Below are 26972 nucleotides of genomic sequence, written 5' to 3'. Positions count from 1 at the left end.
ACGTATTTCAAATACTTGTATTTGAAATAATGCCCATCCCTGGCTAGAAAGATATTTTGGGGCATCTAGCAAAAAAAATCTAAAAAGATCACCGGAGAGGGTGTCGTCAATTTTTCTCTGGTCAAACCTAGTCGGCGCGAGCCCAATGCCGGACCCACTGGGAAGCAGGGTTGAGACGCTATCAAAATCATCGTTGCTAGTTGTCCGAAGCTTCGTCCGAAATAATAGCGGGAAACTCTTATCCGTCCTCCAGAAATCTTAAAACACTCCGGGACAGAGCGAAACGATATGATGTGAGCTTGCTGTTTTGCGCCGCGCCTAACCTCGAGCTCAAAAGCCTAACTACCGCCAATAGCAGCCGCTCTGCACTGGACAACAAAACGGGGACGCCCAGCAGCTAGTCGGGAACACAAAGTGTCCGTACCTCCAGCTTATAGCTATATTCAGCGACCCCAAGCACGACCGCTGGGGCACCATCCCGCTCGCCCCTCTCGTATATGGCAGACTGATTAAAAGCATATGCGTTGCGCAAGTTCGTCTGCTTCTTGCACATGGATTGCGGTGATCTCAGAACGCCAAACTCTTATTGGCTGATCGAAAAAGAAAAAAAAAAAAAAGAAAAAATAGCGGGCAGACCTCGAGGCACTTTGCATCGAGGTCTACCCACTATTCTTTCAATCAAAGCCAATCACAGAGCTCAGCGTCCTTCTGATGTCATCGCAACTCCTGTGAAAGGAGCAGACGACTTGCTGTCCGCATAGGTCCACGACCGGTGCGCCGTGTGCTTTGCGGAACAGCGCACGTCCGTGAGCCGTTGTGACCGTGTTACGCGTTACTCGTGCAAATAGTTCGGTCACTGGGAGCTTAAGAAACGTGTGGTGCTGTTTCTTATGTTGGACTTTGTTCTTATGCTCGACCTGACGATATATCGCGCGAGGGACAGTGCGCAGACACAGTCTGAGGCCTCCCTCGTATAACGGTCCTCTCACATCGGTCATACAAAAACTGTCCGCAGACCTGTACGAAGTATGCATACGCATAAAGCAAACATGCTTGGAACATACTGACCGGGACCGAGTGCGTCTTAATGCAGCAATTTAATCGGCTAGCAGAGCACCAACGAAATATCCTGGACCCACCACCGTTTCTTAAGCCTTCCATGGCCGTAGTATAGCAGAACGCGGAGGATACTACCATGTACACCTGACTGAGTGCGTGTCCAATGGCACGGGCCCCCGCGCAGCGTTGGAGCCTGCTGGGAGGAGTCGCCATGATTGCCATGACAATGGACACGCTGGCCATCTGGTCGTCGCGCAAGAAGAAAGAAAACCAGGGTAAGGACGCAGGTCAGTGTCCTCAGCGTGGGAGCGCGCATCGACGGCCGCTCCTCTGGTCACCGAGGGGCACTCGTCCGCCACATTTAGCCACATCTGGTCGGCACCTGCTAGATAGACAGAGCTGCAGCCTCGAACGCATTCGAACGCTTAATTAACGCCAGCGTCCGGCGTTTGCGTTCGAACAGCGAGTAGAAACAAAAGGCAGCTAGCTTGGTGTCCCGTTTAAATGAACCTTTAGCAAACCGTTGAACTGCTTCGCATACCGCACAAAGGCTCCGGTAGTGCGGTACGCGGAGCACGGCAACGGTTTGCTAAAGATCCCTATTATTTGTACGACCAACGTGACACGAGGAATACTTTAGACATTGTCTGCAAACAGTCTTTTGTACGGATGTATCAGCGGTGTGAACATGGCTTAATGCATCGTACAAAAGGACAGCATGCACACATGTCCTTAGGCCTGTTTCAATGACGGTCCAGCCAGATTGGTCATACTACAACTTTTTTTGGACACGCTGGATCGTACGCGTGTATGAAGCGAAGACGCTCGAAGGCGCGTCCTCGAATAATACTGACATCGCATCGGCAGAGAAAACCTTGTGTACGGTCATAGCCATCTCTATACTGGCAAAGCCTGGCAGTTCGACCACGGAGCTATAGAGTGGCCGGTCGCAGATTCGAAGCACGAGGATCTGGTAGCACAGAGCATTTCTCTAGGAGTCTGGTATTCAGCGCACAATTTTCGCAGCGGCGAAGACCCGAAACATGGTTTTCAAATTCGACAAGAAAAGAAGCGGCAGCCCGAAGAACGCGAGAAGCCCGAGCGGACATTCTATCGCTCGGGACAAGTGTGTTTCAGCGTCTCGCCGCAGCGGGGCGCCCGTTACATGCCTCTTGTCTGCCGCTCTACCTTTTCACTTACCTTTCGGCGGCCGCGTCTCATGACGATCTGCCAGGCTTTGTCAGTATAGAGGAGGCTATGGCTTCGGGTAGTTGCCGATATCAGTAACTCTGCAGGCCGCGGTTCAAATTCACGATCGCGAGCCCCTGTTCAGCGCGAAGCGCGGCAAACGGCAAACCATGGTCGCGAATACCGACTGGCCCTACTACGAAACGTCGCTACGCTTGGACTTCCGCGTTCTAGTAATTGCAGCGGGTGTACGTGAATGATGCCTCCGATGTCGCCCCGTTCGTCGGGGCGTCCGCTTGGCCCGCGGTTCCACCCGAGGGACCCCCGGCTATCGTGCCCGGTCCGGCCGTATATTCCTGTCACAGTCGCGAACGTTCCGTGCCAGGGTTTCTCGAGCGGTGCGCCGTAATCGGGTCGCTTTTTCAGCGGGCAGTGGTCTCGCCGGGACAATCGCCGAGACACTTCAACGCTTTCCGTTTAACCCCCGTTCCTCTGTTTCACATTTGGCTTTCGGCAACCAGGTTGCGCCAGCTTGCGCAGCACGCTTGTATAGGAAGTATTCACTGGCGGCCATAGCTGTGTGCACGACTGCTGAGCGCGTGCTGATGGCGAGCTTCCGCGGTTCTTTTGTAACGTGCATTCCGCACCCTCAAGATTGCCGGTCTTAGCAGCCTATTAATGTGGGCGCGTTCAGAGCATGTGCTCTAGACATCACCCACAAATATGGCGCCCAGTGAATACTCCTTATAAGCTGTAGCTCCCCTCTTCTCCTTCGCGCCTTTCCGCTAGGTGGCGTCGCCTATATTGATATTGAGAACGAATAAGAAAATCGTTCTCTCATTTCTTGCTCACGTTCGGTCTGCTTTCCTCTGAGACAAGTCAAGAAAATTTAAAGGAAAGCTGAAGAAGTTTTTGAAATCGAAAAACAACTGCGAAATTCTTGAAGGTAGGCACCTTAAAAATTATGTATAAAGTTTTATTTCAATCCTAGTAGAAGAGCTACGTAATCGCCAATTACAAATTGACAGTGATCTGGCCGCCGCTGCACGCGGGGGGGGGGGGGGGGGGGGGGGGGAGAGAGGGGGGAGGGGGGGGAGGGGGGGGGGGCGTTATTGGCGGGTCCTTTGCTGCTCTCTAAGCAGACTCGGAGATGCAGACGATGGACGTCAAAACGCCATTGACAGATATCAGGCCACAGATAGGCTCATCACATGGCCTGCCCAATTTCGGTGCAATACTTGAATTCAAGGTCCAGAAAACCACGGAAGTATGATCCAAACTCAGTTTTTGTTGAATAGTGCTTCAACTTCCTATTATCAAACTTCGCTCGCAGGCGACTATCGAAAACGCCTTGCTCACAACCGTTAAACAGGCATCCAGTTAGTGCGCAGGTGAGCTGATGGACCATAATGTCAAGCCCCTGTCTCGCTATAATATTATTATTGTCGTGAACGAACATTTGAGCGGAAGATGATGTATGATCATCCGCAGAAAGGACGATAACCTTCCGATTCTTTACATTTCTCTTCAGCGGTAGCAATACGAGGGTAAATAGATACCTTTAAGGTAAGACAGCGTCCATGAGCATTTCGTGGACGTGGGTGCGTATCGAGTGTGACAGTGTACTTTAGTTTACTTTAGCGATAACTTCCCCATATATGTCCAATGGTCATCGGGTAACCAAGGCCAAAATCACAATTTATTTGTTTATATATTGAAGGGAATGAAAAGGTTGGTGGCGGCACGAAACCGAATGACGTCAGTACAAGTGCGAAATGACGAGAATTCGATAGTGATAGCTCTATTGCGTATATTATTACTATGTTCTTTTTTTCCTTCGTCATCCGTTCTTCCGTGCTGTCGTCACTTAGGCTGTGTCCCAAATCTTACTAAAATGGATCCGAGTTACTCCGGCAGATCGTATCACGTGACAGCACAGATTGAAAAACCTGAAAAACGCTGGACGCGGGTAGGTTTTAGAACGCCAAGGGTAGAAAACCCTTACCCTGGAGTAAGATCGAGTAAATTTTGGAACACGGCCTTAATGTCGCAATCCTATTGGTGAAAATAAGATGGACTTGCCAGGCCCCACATTTTTTTTTTTTACGATGCCGGTGTTTTCATTTTCATCGATGTGGACCATTGGAACTTATTAGGTTGGTTTACTCGCTACCCCAAAATGTATATAAATTTTTATGTTCTTTAGACACTTTTTTAGGTTCTTTGTACATAAAACTGGTACGGTGCACTTTGAAGAAATTTTAATAGGTAGTATTCAAATAAAAGAACGCAGCAAACCTGGACGTGAGAGTAAAACTGAACGAACCTTCTAGTAAATAGCGCATAGAGTAGAGCCAGAAAATATTCCCGTCGCGTTCCTGCGACCCTCCCCTGCCGATCACCGCCGCCGAGTAATAGGCGATGCGTCGCGTGCTTCCTCTACCCAACCCCGTCAAACCCCCGAAGCTGAAAGTACGCTGGAAGCTACGAGGTCGTCGGACCAATCACACGTCGACCTTTCGTCACGTGATCACACTCGCGTCCGTACCCGCACAGAAATGTCGTATACGGGTATATCGAGAATCGGGCGAAAAAGGCCATATATGGCCATTTATGTAATATGAATAGAGTGACGTCTCGCTAATATAGAGACATCCCTTTCCCCCCAAGATTGTTCATAATATCAGTTGTTGAAAATAGAATATAATAATAAATATAATAATAATAGCTTTATTTACCATGTATGTATGGCGAGAGCCGAGCAAAAAAAAACAGCTGACCAAGTCTCCGCTCAGCCCCTCTCAAGTGCAAAGCAATGGCAAGAAAAAGATTAAAAAAGAGAACACAAGAAAACGTATCATAATACGAGCTGCTTCCATTATAAGCACAATAAAACCACCAACCAAGCAATAGACACCAGTGACATTTGTCTACATCACTTGCCTCATACCTTACTACAACACGCACGCATTAAGTCTTACTCGCCCAATTTGTTATATGTCCACGCATATATGGCATTTCTGTATGGGTAACACGCGCGGAGAGCGAGGTCACGTGATCAGAGAAAAGCACTTGATTGGCCCGGCACACGCGTAGCTCCCACCACACTGTCAGCTTAGGGGTTAACGGAGCATACCGTTGTCCCGTGACCCATTGAGGGCGGCAGTATATAAGGTAGCTGAAGCGAGTCGATAATTGGGCGGACGTTGAGGAGGCATCGGGGGGAGGGGAGGGGGGGCGCAGAGCCATTATTATAGCCCCATGTACCGCTGCACCGGGGCATGAACGGCAGCCGTGCGGGCAGCAGCGGCCCTGTAAAGCGGTCCTTTTGCCATTAGCGCTCGTGAGATCCTCGGTCCGACGAAGCAGGCCGGTCGAAGTGTGTATCGGCGCCATACCTGAGCAGGGACAGCCATGCACTACGCCGCGGCCGGGAAGGACGCCCAGGCGTCGCCCTGCAAGAAACTCGACGCCCAACAGGGTGAGCTCGCTTCAAGTGCGGTCACCGGCATGTCGATCAGAATAGACCGATCTCACTAAGCGTTGGGCGCATGCGTAAAGCCGCCATAACTTTAGTTCACAGGAGGCAGACGGCGGTGCACGCGAGGGCTCGTGCCTTCTCGTGCTGTACACGCGAAGAGCTCTAGCGAGGTTGTCGCACGTGCAAAAAGACTAAAGTCCCCTAGATGCATTGCGGCAGCGGTGGCGTAGTCAAACTGGCTGGTGAGATCGGTCTGTTGCGAAGCGTGGCGATCAGAACGCAGAACAATTCAAAAAGCGTGAGCATAATTCGCCTTCCGTTTTCTGAGTGGTCAACGAGTACAGTCAGTGAGTTTTCTGAGAGGTCAATGAGTCACTGAGAACTTAAGAAAAACAGGAGGCGGCTTATTGTGTTTACGCTTCTGGCTTCGTGACTGGTTCATCAGAGTTCTTGTGGGATAATGCAGCATTCTGATTGGTTACGGAGCAAAAAAAAAAAAAAGATGCTTGGGACAAACAACGCCTTGCGCTTGTTACGCAGTTAGCGGGCGCGGATACGTGGATGCGACCGTAGCATATCGAATCGAGACACGACGTCTTTGATTTTGTAGAAAAGGAAGGAGCAAATGAACTGGGCGCGTGTGATTGTTTTTTTTTCTCTCAATTCGATGCACTACTGTCATATCCATGTAGTAGCTGTCAGCATCTGAGATCGGTCTATGAAAAAAAAAAAACGCATCCCCAAAGCACGTTCTCGCTGAGGAGTTTTAAAGTAAAAGAAATTTTTAAGTCTCTAAAGACAAACATACAAAAAAAAAAAGTCTTAGGACACGCATGCTGTAAGAAGGGCACAACGCAGCTTCGCTGCCGCCGAGCGTCAAAGCCGTGTTTGCTTGTCACGTCTCGAGGTTTGCTTGTTTCTGCCTCGCGTCCCCGCTGTCGCATCCGCGAAGGGCACACACAAATAGCCCCCACGCGTGCTTTACCTCGTAGCCGTCAACACGATGCTTACGCGCGTCGACGGCTTGGCCGGGCCGCGTAAAAGAAGGCAGACCCCCGTGGTCGGCTGCCATCTGAGCGTCTGCTTCCTCCGAAAGCAGACGTTTTCTCCAGTGCGTCGTCTAGTAACGCGGTGCGTTGTCTGCTAACGGCGGCAGTCGCCGTCCGCTGATGGCGGTGCAACGTCTGCTAAAGCGGTGGAGCGTCTGCTAACGCGGTGCGTCGTCTGCTAAGTACAACGCAGAATCGTCTGTCTCCGACGCCCTTAAGAAGACATGCTTGGCCCGTACGGTGAGCTCACGCAGCAATCACGACTTGAAGATTTTTTTTTTTAATTCATATTTGTTCCGCATGTGTCTTAGATAGTTTTCCATGGTGAGTCACTATTTTCAACTCCAAAAATGTGTTTTAGATCATTTTTCCTCTGTTGTACCTTTCTGTCGCCAGATCGCGCTAGTTCTCGCAGCACACATGGGTAGTTTGCAGCGGATAACGCTGACAAACGTAAAAAGTACTTTTTTTTTTTTTTTCACTGACGACGTGTGAAATTGCAGTGATTGTCACAGGTGCTTGGATGGAAAGCAGACGCTCTAGGTGTCTTAGAGTCAGATATTGACTCGTACTTTTGTTTATCAAGTTCTGTATTCCGAACCGAAGACTACTTCAGCGTTTGCGCTTGCGTAGGGAACCTGAAAATGAGCTTACTTCGCCTTGCGGAGGAAGGGTGCAACTCACACGGACCTGCTGACTAAATAAATAAAAGCTTATATGATTGCGTTTATACTGTGTAAAAATTGGTCGTCGTTCTCTAAAACACAAAACAAGCTAACATACTCACTATGTTTCTGAAACATTTTATGTTTGTGTGTAGAAGTCGGGCGCACCAGTCAAACACCATGTTCGACAGAGGTTAACATTATTCGTATTTATGACCCTTTGTACGACGCGGATCTGCCATGGGCCGTTGTGACAACCCAGCGCCGTACAATCCGTCGCGTAATGAAACGCAACGCAAAGTAACGCAAAGCAAGGCAACGTAAAGTAATGCGAAGCGACGGAGTGTAAAGCAATGCAACAAATGCAACGCAAAGGAATGAAACGCAAAGTAACACAAAGCAAGGCAACGTAATGTGAATCGACACAATGTAAAGCAATGCAACAAATGCAACGCAAAGGAATGAAACGCAATGCAAAGCAATGCAACGCATCGCGACGCTACTCCACACTACGCGAAGCTGATGTCAAATCAAGGCCGAGGACTCGAGAGTCGATATCCACAGCAGCCCGACGCGAAGGCGATTTCCCCAGCGACTGATTTGTGGACCCGTCAGCGCCGGATTCTAAGATTTATGCACCAACTGCCTCGACTTCCCCCTTTTCTCTCTCTCTCTCTCTCTCTCTTTCACTCTTGACATACCCGAGAGAGGTCTATATGCAGGAAGGTGGATGTATACCAAGCCACGTGTAAAAAAGGAATAATAATAATATGAAAAAAAAAAAAAAACTTAAGTTAATATTATGCGGGAACTTGCGCTTAATTTTCCGTGGGTTCCTGATTTCTGAGGAGCATAAACTCCCGGGAAAGAGATGCGCCCTCTATATAGATTTGTGGGCTCTCATATCCATATTTAGGGGGATCGATGGCCCAAAGCGCCAAAGCAAATTGGGTTATGGGGATATTTATACAGCGTGTAGTTGGTCAGCCATTAAAGCGGCGACGAGTCACACGCTGTAGATGAGCAATTTAGCCAGTGCATTACAACCGCTAGCCTGGGGACTTTAACGTGCACCACGCAGTAGTGATACACTACCGCACGCCGGTACGATGCTCACCCAGATCGAAACGGGCAGGGATGGGGCTCAAACCCAGGATCCCGGGGTTCTGCAGCGCAAGCTTTCGCTCCACGCGCGTCGAGCTGGGTGTGCGCTTCAGCGCACTCGACCACCGATAACTTTTTTTCCTTTTTTTTTTCTTTATTGTGGACCACCGATCCCTCCCCTAAGTCGGAGACGCGTTTCAGGCACCGTAGTGGAACGTATTTTCTTTATGTTGCGCCATCTGGGAGTAGCAGCGTCAACCAGACGGTCTTTACCATTTTACTCCCTTTTGCGCAAAAAAAAAAAAAAAATTGAGAGCGACCCTTGTTTTCAAAATCTTCTAATACATGAAATGCAGTATTTAAGAATTGATAATTTTAATTTGTTTAGAAGACTATTATACAGTCTTGAATAGTGTAGGTCACGTGGTGTCAATATATGGATATATAAAAAGTAAAGGTCAAATGACCTGGGGTCAATTTTCCCGCTAAATTTGGCGAGGAAACTACATTGGTGTATAGTTCACGTGACGTCAGGTTACGTGACATCAATTTCCCCGCTAAACTTAGCGGGAAAACTGAATTGGTGTATAGTTCGTGTGACGTCAATTTTTCCGCTAAATGTAGCGGGGAAACTGAATTGGTCTGTAGGTCCCGCAACGTCGGGTCATGTGACATCGAATTTCTCGCTAAATTTAGCGGGGAAACTGAATTCGTGTATGGGTCACGTGACATCAATTTCCTCGCTAAATTTAGCGGGAATTGCACAGACGGAGGGAGACGGAAAATTTTGAGATTGAGGGCAGCGTTAAAAAGCATTTAATGCTTTCAAAAAATTATTTTTTAAATTGATATTTTTTCTCGAAATCTTACACTCACAAAAGTTTAACATTATAAATGCATGCACCTATATGCGCTTTTGTGAAAAAAAAAATGTTTATTTGCACTCAATTTATTGGTTTATTTATACTTTTTTTACGCTTGAATTTTGTTTTAAAACACTTTGTATACCCTACACCGCCGTGACTGGGCTAACTTTATGGGTAGCGAAGCAGAGGTATAAAGACGAAAATCGCTGCAGCCTAGGAAGGCAGCTCGACCAATGAGGATGCAGCAAATATGTACAATTATAGTCAGCGCTGTGACAGCGAGATGAAACGCAGGGTTGCCAGGTACTCCCAGATTAAGCCGCCAAATTTCGGTAACTATAGCCCAAAAATAGTCAAATGTCGATCTATAATAATAGCTAAAATAGCCCGAACAACGCAACCTTCGTAAAAAACAAATGATGAAACATTTATTTTTAACGCAGCTGGATGCAAGATTATCTTCAGAACAAACCCTTTTATGAAATCAAAAAACGCTCACGTTGCCGTGAATGATGATGTACAACATGAGCAAATGAACAACTTCACGTCGTACCCCAAAAGAGCGCCCGAATAGAACTTGACATAACATTCCGATATTGGGTAATCCTGCTCTTCCACCCTCCTCCTCCACCCCGAAAAACAACAACTAAACAAGTAAAATGAACAAAACAACAAAACGACAAGGATGCAAGCTAGTTGATGCAGGGAAAACGAGATGAATTTGCCCAAGACCGGGTTCTTTTTAAAGGAGGACAGAAACAGAGAGAGGAACTCCAGATTAAATACTTCGCGACCCACATTCTAAGAAATGCCTGCACGTCTACTTACCCGCGAAACACTCGAAGAGCCAATTTCTGCGGTCTACGAAATCAGCTCAGCGAATGATGAGGCGGAACATCCGTTTAGACTCTAAAAATCAAGTCTGCGCTGTGGCATTACGCAATATAAAGCATCATGCTTGCATTGCGTAATTTCGTCCATCTCAAAGATTGGTTCTTTGAGTGTTCTGCAATAAGTGGACGCGCAGGCATTTCTTAGAGTGCCCGTCGTTGAGAGCACACTTTTTACAATTTCCAGCGCCTGTGATACGGGTAATTTGTTTTCCTGCTCTCTGGAATCGACCTTTCTCGTTTCCTACATGGGTCACAAATGACTCACTTCGGAAGTTCCAGGAATAGGATACAGCCCGATAAGTGCCAAATTATAATAGCTACCAGATTTTCCAGCAATCTTCAATATTATGTAGTCCAATTTGGTATATTTATAGTCCAACTTGGCAACCCTGGTGAAATGTCGTAGACTTGGACTAGGTGGCGCAAGCTACCGCCCATTTCAGAGGGTATAGCCATTAACATCCATCCGAGCCACTAAATAAGCTACGATTCAGAGTAACGACACTTCAGTCTCCTTAAAGTTAAAGTTACAGTTGCCAGTTATTTGAAGCTTTACGTGAAATCGCAATAAGCTATTTTCTGTCCTTCAAAAATGGTAAAACAGTTCGCTACAGAGCAGAACAATACCACCTGAGCTTACTCGCACCGCATCTAAAGCTAAGGAAGTCGTTTTTTTTTTTTTTTTTTTTATTGTGACTCTCGACAGCTGAGTCTGCTCTCCACTAATAATAATAATAGTAATAATAATTTTATTTGTTGTGCCCAGTAGCAGACCACCAATATGGCGGCGCCCACTAGCAGATCTGGGAGCAGATTCCCGATATTCTAATGGTAAATTCAGGTGGTCTGCTCCCTCTGTCCTTGATTAAACAGAGCACCGAAAAGATTGGGAGGCGACGTCATCCCAGCGATATCCCTACACTGCCTGGTGATAGTGTCGAGTCCAGTTATAACGAAGTCGGTTATAACGAAATAGCGGCTACAGCGAAGCGATCATGCTTTCCCATTGCCTTTTGCACTTCGTTATAACCGTAGTCGGTTATAACGAAATAGCGCATATATCGAAGTGATTTCTGATTCCCGATGACTTCATTATAACCGGTTTCGACAGTTGTTAGAAAAATGCAGAAAGGGGGGGGGGGGGGGGCAACTTGGCTTGAGGGGCGAGGGAACGAATCATACTTTTAATTTCTAAGCTAGGTGCCGCAAGCTACCGCCCGTAATAGAGGGTGAAGCTATGAGTATTCATCCATCCATCAGTCACATTGCAGGCTGTTTTTCTTCGAGTTCTATAGACATGGGTTCACACTCGGCCCACGCCCAGCTTCCCGCGTACATCGCAGAGAATCCCCAGGGCTTGGCGGGAAAGCAGACGCTCCGGATGTTTTAGGGTGTGGGCCATCCTATTGCCTGCCATCTATGCAGTCACGGACAAGTTAAGAAAGAGAAATGAAATCGCCGGAAAGCAGGACAAGAGAGGCGAGACATGCAAAACACCTTGCTCGTTGCGCCTTTCTTGTTCCGTTCTCTGGCGATTTTGTTTTCGTCGTCATGCACCGACTAGCCCACCTTTCCGTTCTAAGCTTAAAGGTCCAATGAAAAGAAGAAAAAAATGTTTTTAAACAGTCTGGTCGGGACACGCGGGTAAAAATAATTATACGGAAAGGAAATAATTTTTAGAGCAATATTGACGGCGCGAGATTTATTTGAAATTCTGCGCGCAGAGTCCATGAGGCCACAGAATGGTCATACTCTATTTGCACCTCAACGAGATGGTCATACACCCTCTCCACCTCAAGGTGAAGCCCACCGACTAAATCGCGCCTCGCGCCGTCAATTTTGCACTGAAACAAAACAAAACAAATTTTCGCGTAAATATTTTTTTTTTTCACGCGTGTCCCAACCAATTTATGATTTTGTTTCTTTCTTTACGTGTTTTTTTTTTAAGGAACGGATGACGTTGAGCACGTTTTTGTCACTTTGTGGCCGACGAAAGTGCGGCATTCGTGGACAAAGACGCCGGAGGTCACACCACGAAGCGAGAACACAAGTAACCAAGCAGCTAAACAAGCCGATATTACGAACACAAATATAACACTAAGGAAATAATAGTAAAAAAAAAAACATTTCAATAATACGACTTTAAATGTATTATTTGTTTTCATTTGTATTACTTTGTTGTATTACTCGGTTAAAAAAAAAATAAGTAAAAAGAACACGTACCTCGAATCAGCCGACAGAGACCTTTTACACCGAGATCGAGGTCGAATCAAGATAACAGCAGTGCAGCGATGATGAGTGACGCGCGACCGGGGACAGGACCGCCTAATATCAAAAAGGGAGCAGACGCTAAGTGCGCGAGTCGATGATCTTCGCCATCTTTTATTGACGGCTCCTGGAGGGAACAAAAGGCGAGCTCTTGTGTCTCTCACCAAAGCCTGCTGCCGCCTTCCCCCTTTTCTGAAAACTATGGTGCCTGAAACGAGTCTGCGACTGGTGCGTTTACCGCGTCCTAAGAGGCGGTACCTCGACGTCCGCCTGATGACGTCATAGGTGACGTCATCAGGCGGGTGACGACGTCACGTTGGTGGTGGTTGCGGCTAGCGCCTGTACGGCTGGAAGTTTCTCTTTGGCGTGAGAGCGCACGGTAGCTTAGGCAGCCGGAAGTGCGCACGCCGCGACGACAGCGACACTAGCGTTCTCTCGCACTATTTTTCTTCTTTTTTTTCAGCCTTAGCATTACTTTTTATGGTCTAAAGCCACAGGTTATTCATTTTTTTCTGGTCGATATATATATATATTTTTTTTTAAGGTTTTAGCCAGCGAAATAATGGAAATCTCGGCAATCGAAATATTCGACAGATTATTTCCCCCACGCGAGCAAATACATTATCCAAGACGTTAGCCAATGTGTCATTAAACGTGCGAGTGGATAAAATAAGCCGAACGAATATTTAACATCCCGGCATCTGAGGCAATACACTATTTCTAGTGGTATCCAATAATTCACTCATTAAGAAAGTCAAATATATATATATATATATATCTACGGCTGCACTTGTCAATCTTCACTCGTTCCCATTATATATATATATATATAGCATTTTGTTTTAAAAACACAATGATGATGATGATGATGGTCGTCCGCAACCCGGGAGATGACTGTATTAGCTGAGTACCAAGCCGAAGAAAAAATCACCGAGCAAGAACATAGTAATTGCCACGCCCCACATATCTTAGGCTGTCAGTGGCCATACCAGAGTTGTAGAACATCGCACATCACTTTTGTTTTTCTACTTGACTGACCGCGCAATGCTTGTTTCCCCCAAACAGTGGTGCGGCGTGTCGCCTCCGCCGATGTACGAAGCTGGTGCGACACATCGCCATTCCGCCCCATCGACGCGGTGTATTTTAAGTATACAACCATTAGCGTGCCAACATCGATGCGGCACTTTGAGGCCGCTAGATGGCATTGATTTCCGAAAACAAAGTCTATGAGACATCGTGTGTATGCCTTTCTCCTTCTTCCCATATTTCTTTCCTCTCTCTCTCTATCTCTCTTTCTCATTGGATAATAAAGAACGAGGTGGTGCGAAATAGCGAGCGGGGAAAGAGTACCTCGAAGAATATAAATTATTTTGGGGAAGAGAGTGGGAGAGAGCGACGGACGAAGGAAGAGGGAGTTTAGGGGTGGAGTGAGAGGGGGCAAAAAACGGGATGGAGTGGAAAGGGAGATTTTCGAGGGGCGAGGCTTCCAAGCGGCGGCCGAAAAGGCGACTTTAACCGCGGTTGGCCTGCACTTGAATCCCGTACGCGAGTGGAGCGCGGATGTGCGTGCGTCCAGTTCTCCCATGTCACAAAGAAGCAGCTAGTAACCCCGCGTCAAACGGACAAAGTAAGTTCATCGAAGAGAGTCATGTTCGCTAGCGGCGCCCGCAAGGCCATCGAGACGTTTGGCTACCTCAGTCGAAAGAAGGGTGAGTCTCGCACTCGTGGAATCGTATCACACACTCGTCAGTCCTCGTTTTCACCTCAAAAACCGTTGTTACGAAAATTTTAAACGTTCGGGTTTTTTTTGTGTGTGTATTTTTTTTTTTTTTTTTTTGACGGAGCATTGCTATATAACTTCTTTGTGTAGTACATCAAAATATGCGTAGGTGCTTTTCAGACTAGCTATGTGCTGTTACAACCAAGACACAATGCGCGTTTCAAACGCTAAAGGCATCGTTTCTTTCACCCCGACATCTTGCAAGAACTACTTCCCAGAGCGTACGAACAGTGTGCAACACTTGCTTTGTTTTTTTCATTGTCTGACAACGATTATTGAAGTATGCGAACATTACGCGAAACTTGCTCCTTTTTAGGGTGATTACGTTTCTTTTTTCTATCGTTTGACTAAAAAAACCCTAGACAGGGACAAGAAGGGTCGGACAAACAGAAAACCTTTGTTGGTCCGTCCCCTCTCGTGCCAGTCTCGGAATTTATAGTCAAATGTTTAACCACCACCAGCTCGTTTGCTCCCAAACTTTTTGTTCACTTTCTTTTACATTTGTTTACACGAAATGAAATTACTAGGGTTTACTCTGATTTGGTGACTTGGCTACGGCTAGTGATTCGACTGCCTCTTTAAATCACTACACGTGTGTCGATGGACACGAATGTGAAGTAATCAAATGATTCGTCAGCTGGCTTAGTATGTCTTAAACCTGCCAACCGTGCCAAGGTTTCCAGTCTGAACTGCATCCAGAGCGAAGTGCTTTTACGGATTTTGATCGGCCATGACATCACAAATGTTTTCCGTGTGGCTCTGGTTGAGAAATGAGCAATATTTGTCCGCTCGTAAAAGCGATGTTAAGTTTTATTTTTATTTTGCGAGAATTTAGATATTGAAAAAGGTGGAGACAGGTACCCGGCCGGTCACCAATATGGGTACTTTTGCTGTGTGTGTGTGTTGTTTTTTTTTTTTCAATTATTTTTAGGTGGTCATCTTTCGCGCAACGGTAAAACAAATAGATATTTACAAACAGCACCTGCCGCGGATTACTTTCTTCATAAAATCGCGGGAATTAACAAATTAGAAACGTCTCGTTTTTTATTGCTTCAACGTTGCTTGGTTTAAGGTCGTAGCAGGCAAACCATTATTCTTCGCTCGCGCAAACAGCAGACATGGTTACTCCGTATGCTCTTATAACTTTGTTGTCGCTGGGTAGGCTATCATAAAGCAAATCGTCACAGCCTTCTTGTTGAAACGGTTGGGCAAGTGACACTCTAAATATAGATAAATTTTTTGAGCATGTAACCCATTTTCTCTCAGTGCGTTCCCGTAAACGTGGCAGTATTTTGAGGACTCGATTAGTTGTTATTCATAAATTCGTCACACTCACTGTCTCCAAGGTCAATCTTTTTGTTAAGGTTTATTCGCTTCCAGGTATTTTGCGAAAACGGCGGTTGTATACCGGATTAAATACGCGCGTAAAATATTGCGCCGCTTAATTACTTCTTGTTTGTTGGTCCTTAATTTTAGCTACTGCGTATCAATATAACTTTTTTTTATATATATAATATATTGATGTGGGGACCCCGAGCAAACGAGATGGCAGCCGGCATATCTTTTGTTTGTTACGTAGTCGCTAGAAATCTAACTTAAAATAAACGAGAAAAAAAAAAAAAAAAGATGCGAACAAAAAGACTTCGGTAATCTACAACCCCCGGTATTCACTTCGTTTCGTGCTGATGAAATGAAAAGTCCCAAGTTCTACGTGTTTGTTTTCATATAGGAATACGGCGCGCATAAAATGAGGCGTTTCAAGAACTTCGCATCGTTTTCATGTACGAATGGCGGAACGCACGTATGCTGTTCTAAGGGAGGGGATTCCATTACTACTGTTCGTGGCGATTGCGAAGGTCGGCTGCGCATCTGCGCTCTCGTTAGAAGAACGACGTTGTTCCATTGAATTGAATACGGAGCGAACTATACGGCCAGCTTTGAGTGCCCGTACTTGTGTTTCATCATACGGTGATATGCAGTCAAGGCTGCGATCCATCCCGGTCACTACAACGCTGCGAACGTTTCACGTGAAAACACGTCCCTCGCGTGTCAGTGGGTCACGTGACGGTGACGCTCCACCGAATCGGCTTGGATCGCTGGGAACCGTAGCGTCCCCCGTGGTCCATCCTAAGATTAAAATGGAGTACAGATCCACTTTTATTGTTTGCCTTACGATCGAGCTCGTTAGAGAAAATGACATCAGAACCGCGATTCAGATCGTTAAGGAAAACGGCATCAGAACCAAAAGTTAATTCTGTGAGAGTTCATATCTCTGTAGTCTGCCTTCGTGTTTCAATCAATATTTTTTGTGTGTGTTTCTTTTAGGGGTCAGTAAATAAAATAAAGAAAGAACGTAACGACTCGTCGTTTTTTTTTATATATTGTCTTCGGGAATTTATTACGTGTCTTGGTCTTTGTTTCTTGTTACTTTAATACGAGTCCCTTGCCGTGTATGGCTTATTCGCGTATTACGTGTCTTGGTCTGTATTTCTTGTTACTCTAACGCGAGTCTCTTGCCGTGTATGGCTCTTGCCGTGTATGGCTCTTGCCGTGTATGGCTCTTGCCGTGTATGGCTCTTGCCGTGTATGGCTCTTGCCGTGTATGGCTCTTGCCGTGTATGACTGCCTAAGGCGTCAAAGAGACGCCTCAGCCAGTCTGTGCAGACTGTCTTTCGTGCGATGTGTTGACAGTGCGAACGGGGTCTGAGGGTACGCATGCTGACTTTCTTCTTGTCTTTTCGTTAATGCGATTCAAGGGCTGCTCAGCTGGTGCGCTGCGCTGGTTTGGGCACCCAGCCTTTGCTGAGACGCGGTTCCTAGCAAGCCGGCCTCGATGAGCGGTAAATAGTGGAAGAGAATGTGGCACGAAAATTCCACTGGCGCGAAAGGGCTCGAGCCAGGAAAGCCCTGCCGATAGTCAAGTCGTGGTGAGATGTCGTCCCACTTGAGAGGAACGCGAAAGGGGACGGAGCGAAAACGATGGGTGAAATGAAACGGACAAAGATGTCGCGAAAAGAAACAATGTAATTTCAAGTCCTAAGTGAAAATGGAGACAAGAAAAAGAAGAAACAAAAAAAAAACGAATCCCTATTTATATTTTATTCGGTGAAGCGATCTGCGGGGAGAAAATGTGCATGACGTTTTGCCCGCTCGCTCTCACGAAGAAAATGCTATTTTGGGGCCAGATACCAAATTGATACTATTTTTTTTCTCAAAAAAATGATTGGACGGACAGTTCTCTCGAACATAATCGGACGTGCATTTATGATATAATTTTCCCCAGTTTTCCGAAAGAAAACACTCGGATTTCAAACCTACCGCTTCTTCGAAAAAAGTAATCTTCGTTGGGGTCAAAAGCGACAACTAAAATTCAAGCAAACGAACGTTTCTTTTCTTTTCTTCTTCTTTTTTTTTTTGTTATCCAGGCAGTTATTTAAAGGAGTCCGATGAGAATGATTTCCGGAACCGGTGCCTAGCGCCACCTCGCGGTAAAAGTTTCCGAGCCTATAAAACGGTTCCAGCTGAATTCAGCGGGTCGTGTTCTCTAAATGCAGCTCGTTCCTATCTCACGTCACACTTTTCCGGACATAAACTTACGAAACAGCAGCCATAAACAGGTTCCCTGGTAAAAGCGACGCAAGAATAAAGACGATGGGCAGATCTCTTCCAAACGCAGAACCTGTGCGCCCCTCGAAAGCGGACTCCACATCGCGACGGGGCAGGCGCCGCATGCCTAAATGGATTCATCCGGGGCAGGCAGTCTGGACAGGCTCAACTGCATGGCGTGCCCCGGCGTAAATGAGTGATTCCTAACGAGCCCTTCGGTAATATGCCCGGGGCGGTCTCGGCACGAACCGCCGCAAACTATCCGGGCGGGTCGAAAATGGAGAAGCGGGCAATTGGCTTCGCTGGAGGACGTGGTTCGAAACGCGGCGACGGGGACGCCCCTTGCGGGTGAACGTTCTTTCGAACACATCCGGCAGATCTGATGCTTTCGTAAACTCCAAAAAAAAAAAAAAGAGTTTGTGCGTCTACTTTCCCGCACAACACTCGGAGGATCCAATCAGCGCAACTTACGGAGGCAGCTCAGCGAATGACGATGCCGATACATATGTTTAGACCAGAAAAAACGCAGTCTGAGTTGTGACATTAAGCAAAGCAAAACGTCACGCTTGCATTGCTTAATGTCACGACTTAGAGCGCGTTCTTTGGTATAAACATATGTTTCGGCATCGTCATTCTCTGAACGGCCTCCGTAGGTTGCGGTGATTGGCTCTCCGAGTTAAGTGCGGGAAAGTAGAGGCACTGGGTTTTGTGTGTGTGTGTGTGTGTTCGCACCAGTCGTGCTGGCTTCCTCTCTCCATCAACTGCTACGTACGAACGAATTTAACGGGGGTTATTTAATAATCAGTTCCACGGCATTGATAAAAAAATTAACGGTCCTGTCTTGGTCACCGAATTAGGCCGAAATCTCGAAAGGCTCATCGTGTGATTAAACAAAATAAAAAAACGTGCGATTGAACGCTATTATTGATTATTATTTTCGACGCGTGACATTTTTTTTATACGTAATCGTATTATGAGATTGCTTATTCGCTAAAATCCATTCATTGTTTGCCGCGATTGGCCGTCTCTAAGTCCAGCAAAAAAAGTGAGCTCAAAAACTTGTTTTTTTTTGTTTTGTTTTTAGATTGCGGGTGAAATCGTAATCTCGCGAGATTATGGCGCTCTCGGTAATCCTGTTATAGAAGAGCCGTTTTCTCTTAGCGTACGTTTACGGCTCGGCGCGTCTCCAATGACCTAATTCACGTAACGTGGTATCTCTTTTTTAATCAAATTAGAAGCTCGAGCACAATCTCAAAATGGCCGGGAAGAGAGGAAAAAAGAAAAGGGGGGGAGGGGGGTGCGTGTCGGTCAGTAAAACAACACAAATCCACATTCTAATGAACGTAAAAAAACTAAAGAAACAACTAGCAAATGAAAACATGGCGACGTTTCATCGGGCTAATTTCTGCCATTTGCCGCGCTCGCTTCTGTTCTCGAAACTTTCGTTTGAGAACAACGATGAGTGCGCGTTAATCGCGCAAACATTGAAAGTCCGCTCACGCTAAAAGGGTTGCCGGCCGAAAGAAAAATTGTCCGCCGTTGATCTCAAGAAAAACAATTAGCGCTAATAGAATCATATCCCGTGCAAATACTAAAAATAACACTTTAATATACGAGAATGTGGTTACATGTTTACCTTTTTGTAGAGAGAGCAACGAAAGCGATAGAGTCAAAGAGAGAGAGAAGGATCAGAAAAAGACAAACAAAGAAATTAACACGTGTTAATACTTAATAGTCCTGATTGACGCAATCGAAAGCAGACGACCAAGTCTTCGACTTTCGACTCGCCATTTAGTTTAAAAAAAAAAACATGACTTGTACCGTTATATAGCCGTTAGTACTTCGGATAAATAAATGGATCGCTTTATTCCAATCTAGTATTTATTTCATCGCATCAACTGCAGTACTTTAGGCCCGCCGAACAAAAAGATTCTGCGAGATGTAAAGACAGCGATGTTTGTTTATTTTTTTCTACGACACTAAGAACGCTCTGCTTACGAATGAAAAGCCTAATGTTCTGAAGTCCGTCTGCAACCATTCACAATGAGATAACTCAATCGATCCTAAACTTCAATGTAGAAAACGAGAGATCTCACTACACATATTTGTCTATTGACACGGACAGGTTCACGGAAACGCGTGGTTTCTAGAAAATAAATGTTTCTCATACAACCCGGGTCTTTGTACAGCTAAAAATATTAAACCTTATCTGATTCAGCCCTACCTGACTCGAAATCTAAAAGAGGTTTTCGGAAACCTTCAGCAAAGAAATGGCAGTCAACAAAGCGCCCCCAATTGCACGGAGGCGAATAGAGCCCGTAGTCCTCGCCAACCTAAAGCGGACGGCATTTGCTCATACAAAAGATTTCGAAAATCATTTCTAACTTTCCTATCAGATAAGAGTCAAGTTATGAAACTTCGCACATCGTATTCCTACCCTCTAGAACCTGAAACGTAAAGGGTCTCGGGCTTCTCGGAAGCGTACTTTGCTTTTGCGGCACGTCAAACACCGTTCCCTTTTCTCGGGTGACACACTGTACACACAAAGTCGCGAGAGGGTTCTCCTCTAGGAAAGTCGATATAGGGACAGCCCAGAAGTCTCGGATAACAACGGCGGCCAACCCGAACCCATGCAACGGCCGATATCAGATTTCCTGCGGCGATGTTTCTTGGGTCTTTCGCCAGCCCCTTTGGGCAAACTCTGGCATCGGACATGATAGGCATCTTCTCCCGAGAAGCACCGACGAGGAATGTATAGTTGTGCCCTGCCATTGCGTCACGCTTTGCCTTGGAGCAGCGCGCTGCCTGGTAAAGCCTGAATTGCGTTTAGTTTTTTTGTTTTGTTTTGTTTTGTTTTAACGTGAAACATTTTTTGGCTGGTCTCTCCGGATTTTGTGAAGTCGCCTTTCGTGAAGCCGTGGCCTGTGACGTCCCATAATGCAACGCGTGCAGTGTTGCATTATGGGACGTCACCGACCTACACATCGATTCAGATTTTCCGCTAAATTTAGCGGGGAAGTTGAATTGGTGCTGAGGTCGCGCGACACCGGGTCATGTGACGTCAATTTCTCCGCTAAATGTAGCGGGAAAATTAACGTCTCGTGACCTATGCACGAATTCAGTTTTCCCGCTAAATTTAGCGGGAAAAGTGACGTTACGGGGTCTGATGTCACGCGATGCTAGAACGTTTCACATATGCAACATAATTGACGAGCAAGTTTTTTTTTACATTATAATTTTTTTTTGTGTAATCAATAAATTTAATGAACAGAGGGCGGGGCTTACCTTTCTTGCTTCGTGATTGGTGGTTTTGAGTTCATGGTGGCCAACGCCGCACTCTCACTGGCTACAAATTATTAATAAGACTCTCAGAACTTGCGGTGCCATCCGTTGCCTAAACTCTCATAGAATATGTATATAGGTATAGATATATGGATTTTTTTTTTTTTTCGAGTCGAAAAAAAAGTTAGGTTGTTACGATCTCAGGTTTGACGAAAGGTCGGAATCTCTTCGCTTTTTCGCCAAATCCAGAGACTCGTAAAATAGCTTTTCACGTGTGAAAGTTAAGGGGTAGCCAGACTTTATATATCCAAGGTGTCCCCAAAAAACAAAGATAAATATATATTTACATTTTTTTTTGCGAGAATAAATTACGCGTTTTTGCGAACGCTTGTTCTCCGTCCAAATGTAGCACTAGCGGTGCAAAGAAGATGCGAAATTTTCAGAACGAACAGTTATCTTATTCAAAGGTTAGAGCGATTTTTTTTTCTAATTTTGAATAAGAAAATGGCGGCCGACGGAGCTATTGATTACATGGAGCTGAATGGCGCCAGTTACCTAAAACTGGCCCCATTTTTCCATGTAAATTTTCAGAAAAAAAAGTGAAAGCCGCTTACAACTCCCTGTAACGCCGAATTGGAGCGCAGCTCTTGAGGAGGAGGAGGGAAGGGCGCTGGGGGGGGGGGGGTTAGACTAACCAGGGGGGGGTTACGTGACCTTGGGGGGTCACCTGACCCCCAATGCCAAAGATGTCATCACTGACGTCACTGATGACGTCATTAGTGACGTCACTGATGACTTCACCAGTGATGATGACGATGACGATGCGAATGTCGGTGACGTCATCAGTGACGTCGCTGACGACGTCATCAGTGATGATGACGATGACGATGCGGATGCCGGTGACGACATCAATGACGTCACTGATTTCGTCATCAGTGATGATGACGATGACGATGCGGATGTCGGTAATGTCACCGGCATCCACATCGTCATCGTCATCATCACCGATGACGTCACCGGCATCCACATCGTCATCGTCATCATCACTGATGACGTCACCGGCATCCACATCGTCATCATCACTGATGACGTCACCGGCATCCGCATCGTCATCGTCATCATCACTGATGACGTCATCACTGATGACGTCACCGGCATCCACATCGTCATCATCACTGATGACGTCACCGGCATCCACATCGTCATCGTCACTGATGACGTCATCATCATTGATGTCATCATCACTGATGACGTCATCATCATTGATGTCATCATCACTGATGACGTCACCAACATCCACATCGTCATCGTCATCATCACTGATGACGTCACCAGCATCCACATCGTCATCGTCATCATCACTTATGACGTCACCGGCATCCGCATCGTCATCGTCATCACTGATGATGACGATGACGATGTGGATGCCGGTGACGTCATCAGTGTCGATGACGTCATCGGGGGGTCACGCGACATCGGCGGGGGTCACGTGACCTCGGGGGGTCACGTGACCTCGAGGAGGGGGTCACGTGACCTCGAGGAGGGGGTCACGTGACCTCAGGGGAGTCACGTGACCTCGAGGAGGGGGTCACGTGACCTCAGGGGAGTCACGTGACTTCGGGGGGTCACGTGACCTCGGGGGGGTCACGTGCCTCCCCACGAAGTCACGTGACCCCGGTGGGGGGCTCGCGCGGTGCATTATGGGATATTTCCCATGATGCACCGCGCGGTTACGCCGACGGCGACGGCGACGGCGACGGCGACGCCGCTCAAGCCGGAAACGGGCCCCTAAGAGCTGCGCTCTAAAAAAACATGCGAAAACGGCCCCGTTTTTCCTGGTAAATTAAAAAAAAACATCGGTCATTTTACTCTGATGAAGGTGGATGTCCAGCGACGCTGTTTTAGCACACGACACAGACGTGACACAGAATTTTGAACAAAGGAACGAACTATCGCCTCCCCGAGGAGCCGGCGGAAACTAGACACGCGCGACGAGACCGCCACCCGGCGGAAAGTAGACACGCGCGACGGGAGCGCCACCCCGGGAGAGTGGAAGGAAACTAGACACGCAGGCGCTTGGAACGACGACAAAGAGAGGACGCGCGTGTTTTTGTTGACACACACATAAACTCCACGGAACCCTTGCCATAAAAAGCTTCTCTGTAATAAAGTAACTTTTTGATTGAGATAACGGTTCGTTTTGAAACTTTGGCATCTGGTTTGTACAGCTAGCGTTATAGTTGGGCGGAGAATGCGTGTTCGAAAATGCGTAGTTTATCTTGAAAAGAAAAACGCTGATTTTTTTTTTTGGCGGGGGGGGGGGGGGGGGGGGGGAGGAGGCGGGGCACGCTGAAATTGATCTATGGTTTAAGAAATGTAGACCGTGACTTACTACGAAAGTGTCAAGGACAGTCTCACTTGGCTGACCTTGACACTTCCATTGTCAGGAGCGGTCAAGGTCTTGCACAGTTGGTTTCCGATACGGAGGATGTGGCGATGGACCGTGCCAGTGAAGGGTGATGAAGGAACAAATCTTAGTTCAGTGGCCCTAAACTCGTCAAACACAAAGTTGGGGCCGAAGATCACGGAGCGCACCTATTGGCGCTATCGCGACGATGACTTGGCACTTTTGTCGCCCAGGCTCCAACTTTGTGTTTGATGTGTTAAGGGCCCCTGAACAACTTTGTTTTTAATCACCATGTTATTCCTACAAAAGATCGAAACTCTGAGTGTACGACTTCCGCAACTCGGCTTCTGAGTCAGTTTGAACCGCCTGCGCAATCTGCGGTGACGAACCACCCCTCCCATTTTGGCTTCCCCGCACGCCTGCTCTACTTGGGAGAAGCACCCTTCTCAGGCGCGTAGGTCCCATTTGATGTCTGAACATTCCGAGCCATGGGCGCGGCCATCTTGGAATCACGTGATGCGTCCGCCATTGGATTGCTTCGGGTAGTTGCTCCGCTCTCCCCTCCGCACCGTGGCAGATGCGTTGTATTCTTGTTCTTCAACCCGCTTCCCTGCGTTCTTTTTTTTTTTACTTCCTACGTGACATGCAGTCTGATAATTAATACCTAATTGGATTATACCATCACGTGAACAAATTACGCAGTTACTTTTCAAGCGCGGTCTGACTGTTTATCACCGTCGGCATAGCGAATCCGTCTGAGGACAGGGGACAGGAATCAGCGTTAGCACTGAGACACATTGAGCATGTAGATAAGGCAGCACAAGGGTTCAAAGTCCAATTACTTATGAAAACTCAAATTCTCTTAACGATAGCGGCGCAACATCCCCGATAAGAAGAGCGTATATGTATGATCGCGTATTCATGATGTTAAGGAAGGTCACAAAAAAAATCCAGCGTAAAGAGACTATGTGTGTTTCCTCAATGCATCGTCCTTTCTGTTCATAATAGATCGAAAACAGTTTTTTTTTTTATTAAATAGGAAAACTCAGGGAGAAGATAGAAAACATACGTTTAACTTTTTTATTTGATTTTATGTGATGGTAGGAATAATAGTACGTCAACATCAAGCGATTTGGTTTTTGATAATATCACACCTACATGTGTTCGGCGTTTTTGATGATGATGTTGTTATTTTTTTTTTTTTTTTTTTTTTTTGTAATATAGACATTCGCTTGATCGGTTTATTTATAAATTTCAAGAAATTGTATGCCCCGTTCGGTCTCATTTCTGCAGTCTTCCAAGTACGTTAGCGATGTTCATAAGGTAACCGGTTCGGTTTAAATAATTTACTTCAACAGAACAGTTGAGACTTCCCGCGTAAGGAACTATCACAGTCAACTTGCCGCAGTATGCAACGCCGGAAAAAAAGGCATCTGCGTGAAAATCACCCGAGCGTAGCATCGTCGATGGCGAATACGAAGACATTTTCCGTGGCTGGCGGTGCCGAAACCTACAAAGCGCACCTCTTCAAATAAATAAAGATCCGTCTACACAGCTGTCCATGGAGTTTTTTTTTTCGAAGTTCGACTTCAGCCAAACTTGCCATTGGGATTTTTCTTGCGCCCTTTAATTTTATTTGACGGGACGGAAGAAAAATGTCAAACTTAATTTGACGAGACTGTCATTTGTTTTAAATCTTGAATACGCCGTAAGCAGATGTCCACACAACAAATAGTATATTCCCTAAAGTTAATATTGTAAAATGTTCTTATTGAATGCTTTAACAGGGCTGGTTATTCGAGAAACTTCCTACTCGGCCCAGGTCGCATTGTTAAAATATTTCCCGATTACTGAATTTCTTTAAAGAAAACAACTCTTGATCATATCACTTTACATATTTTCTTCTGCGTCATTTTACGAGGCTTTTACAGTCCGCGAATTTCACAGAAAGGAGACCCACGCAGCGAGAAGTTAACTTGCGAGTTGATTCGTTTCTCGGGAGTCGGCACAATGTTAATAAGGATGTCTACCTGCTTCTTCGTTATGCATTTGATGTATTAGTCTCTTAAATTACCTTTCTGAAAACCAGCCTAATCAGGTACGGCTGTTGACGGTGGGAATCCTCCCCGTGCATCAGTTCAGTCCTTTTACAGCCGAACATGACCGAAATTAACGAGGCACGTAATCGGACGTATCAAAGGTATTCGTAAAAGAAGCCGCAATTTAGGCTCGAAACCACTTCGTAGTTCTCAATGTGGTTCAGTGCCCCTCTCTCACTCATTGGTTGTGTGCTATAATGAACACATTTGTGTAGTATAGTTAAAAAGAGCAACACAGCCATGGGTACGTTGAAATGGGAACCAAACCAACTGAAGCAACCTAATGGTAGCGAGTGCGCCAGCGCGCTCTATCCGGCAGCCAGGAAACTACAGCGATGAAAAGGTCGACCAACACAGAGTTACTGCTCCATTTCATGAGTTGCGTGCAGCAGAGGCAAAAGTACAGGCGCAAGCGCGTAGCTTTCAGGTTTGCTTTTCTTTCACGAGCACTCGCGAAAGCAAAGCAAATCTCAATGCAATGTGCCGGCGCCTATGCCTTTGCCCTTGCTGCACACAACTCCTGAGATAGGTTATAGATTAGCTCACTTGCGGAACTGGCCAGAGACGCTGCTTGCACAATTAGCGCTTCCCCCCCCTCTCCCCCTCAACTCGCACGGCTCGCTTTCCGTCACTCGGCGCACAGGCTTGAGGATGGCTGTTATGGTAATTGCAGTGCATTCTATGGGATGCTTAAGTTTTGATGCCACAGCATCAATACTCTACACTCCGTTCACTCTCAAGCTTTTACTTTTTTTATTATTTTTTTGCGTTTATTTGTATTTTTATTGCTGCTCACCGGTTTGCATCACCATGTTTTATATTGAAATGTTCAGTTTGTCATTCATTGTGTTGCTGCTCACGAGCTTGTATTACTGTTTTTACATTGAAACTATTAGTGTCCCATCCCTTGTGTAATGCCCTGTAACGGGGACTTCAAGGTATTATGAAATAAATAAATAAATGAAATAAGCTGCAACTGACCATCTAGAAGGCGCTTCAAAGGACCGGAGGTGGACTGGAGTGAGTGAGGGGGGTACCCCCCTCCGCGGCAGTTCCACAGCTTACCTAATCTATAGTCGGTGACAGGTCAAGAACGAAGTGGAAGCTCCTCCCACCCCTTCCCACTTTAGCAGGGCGGACGCTGGGGAGGAGGTCACCTCCTCTCCAACGTCCGCTCCGCTAAAGTGGAAAGAGGTGGGAGGAGCTTCCCCCGAACTCTTAACCT

At 46.4% G+C, this 26972-nt stretch overlaps 1 protein-coding gene across 1 annotated transcript in view; it reads left to right on the top strand.

Annotated features, from left to right (window-relative positions):
* Positions 1 to 1270: 1270 nt before the first annotated feature.
* Positions 1271 to 26972, top strand: part of LOC8042454 (Kv channel-interacting protein 4) — a 43844-nt gene continuing 18142 nt past the window's right edge. Inside the window, exon 1 of the mRNA XM_040207685.3 lies at positions 1271 to 1346. Coding sequence (XP_040063619.1) covers positions 1271 to 1346 — 76 coding nt within the window. The remainder of the gene's footprint in view (positions 1347 to 26972) is intronic.

This window comes from Ixodes scapularis, unplaced genomic scaffold, assembly GCF_016920785.2.
Source record: "Ixodes scapularis isolate PalLabHiFi unplaced genomic scaffold, ASM1692078v2 PGA_scaffold10__122_contigs__length_95168666, whole genome shotgun sequence".
NCBI classification, from domain to species: domain Eukaryota; kingdom Metazoa; phylum Arthropoda; class Arachnida; order Ixodida; family Ixodidae; genus Ixodes; species Ixodes scapularis.
Note: the sequence above shows the minus strand (reverse complement) of the source record. Positions and strands in the feature narration are given on the sequence as shown.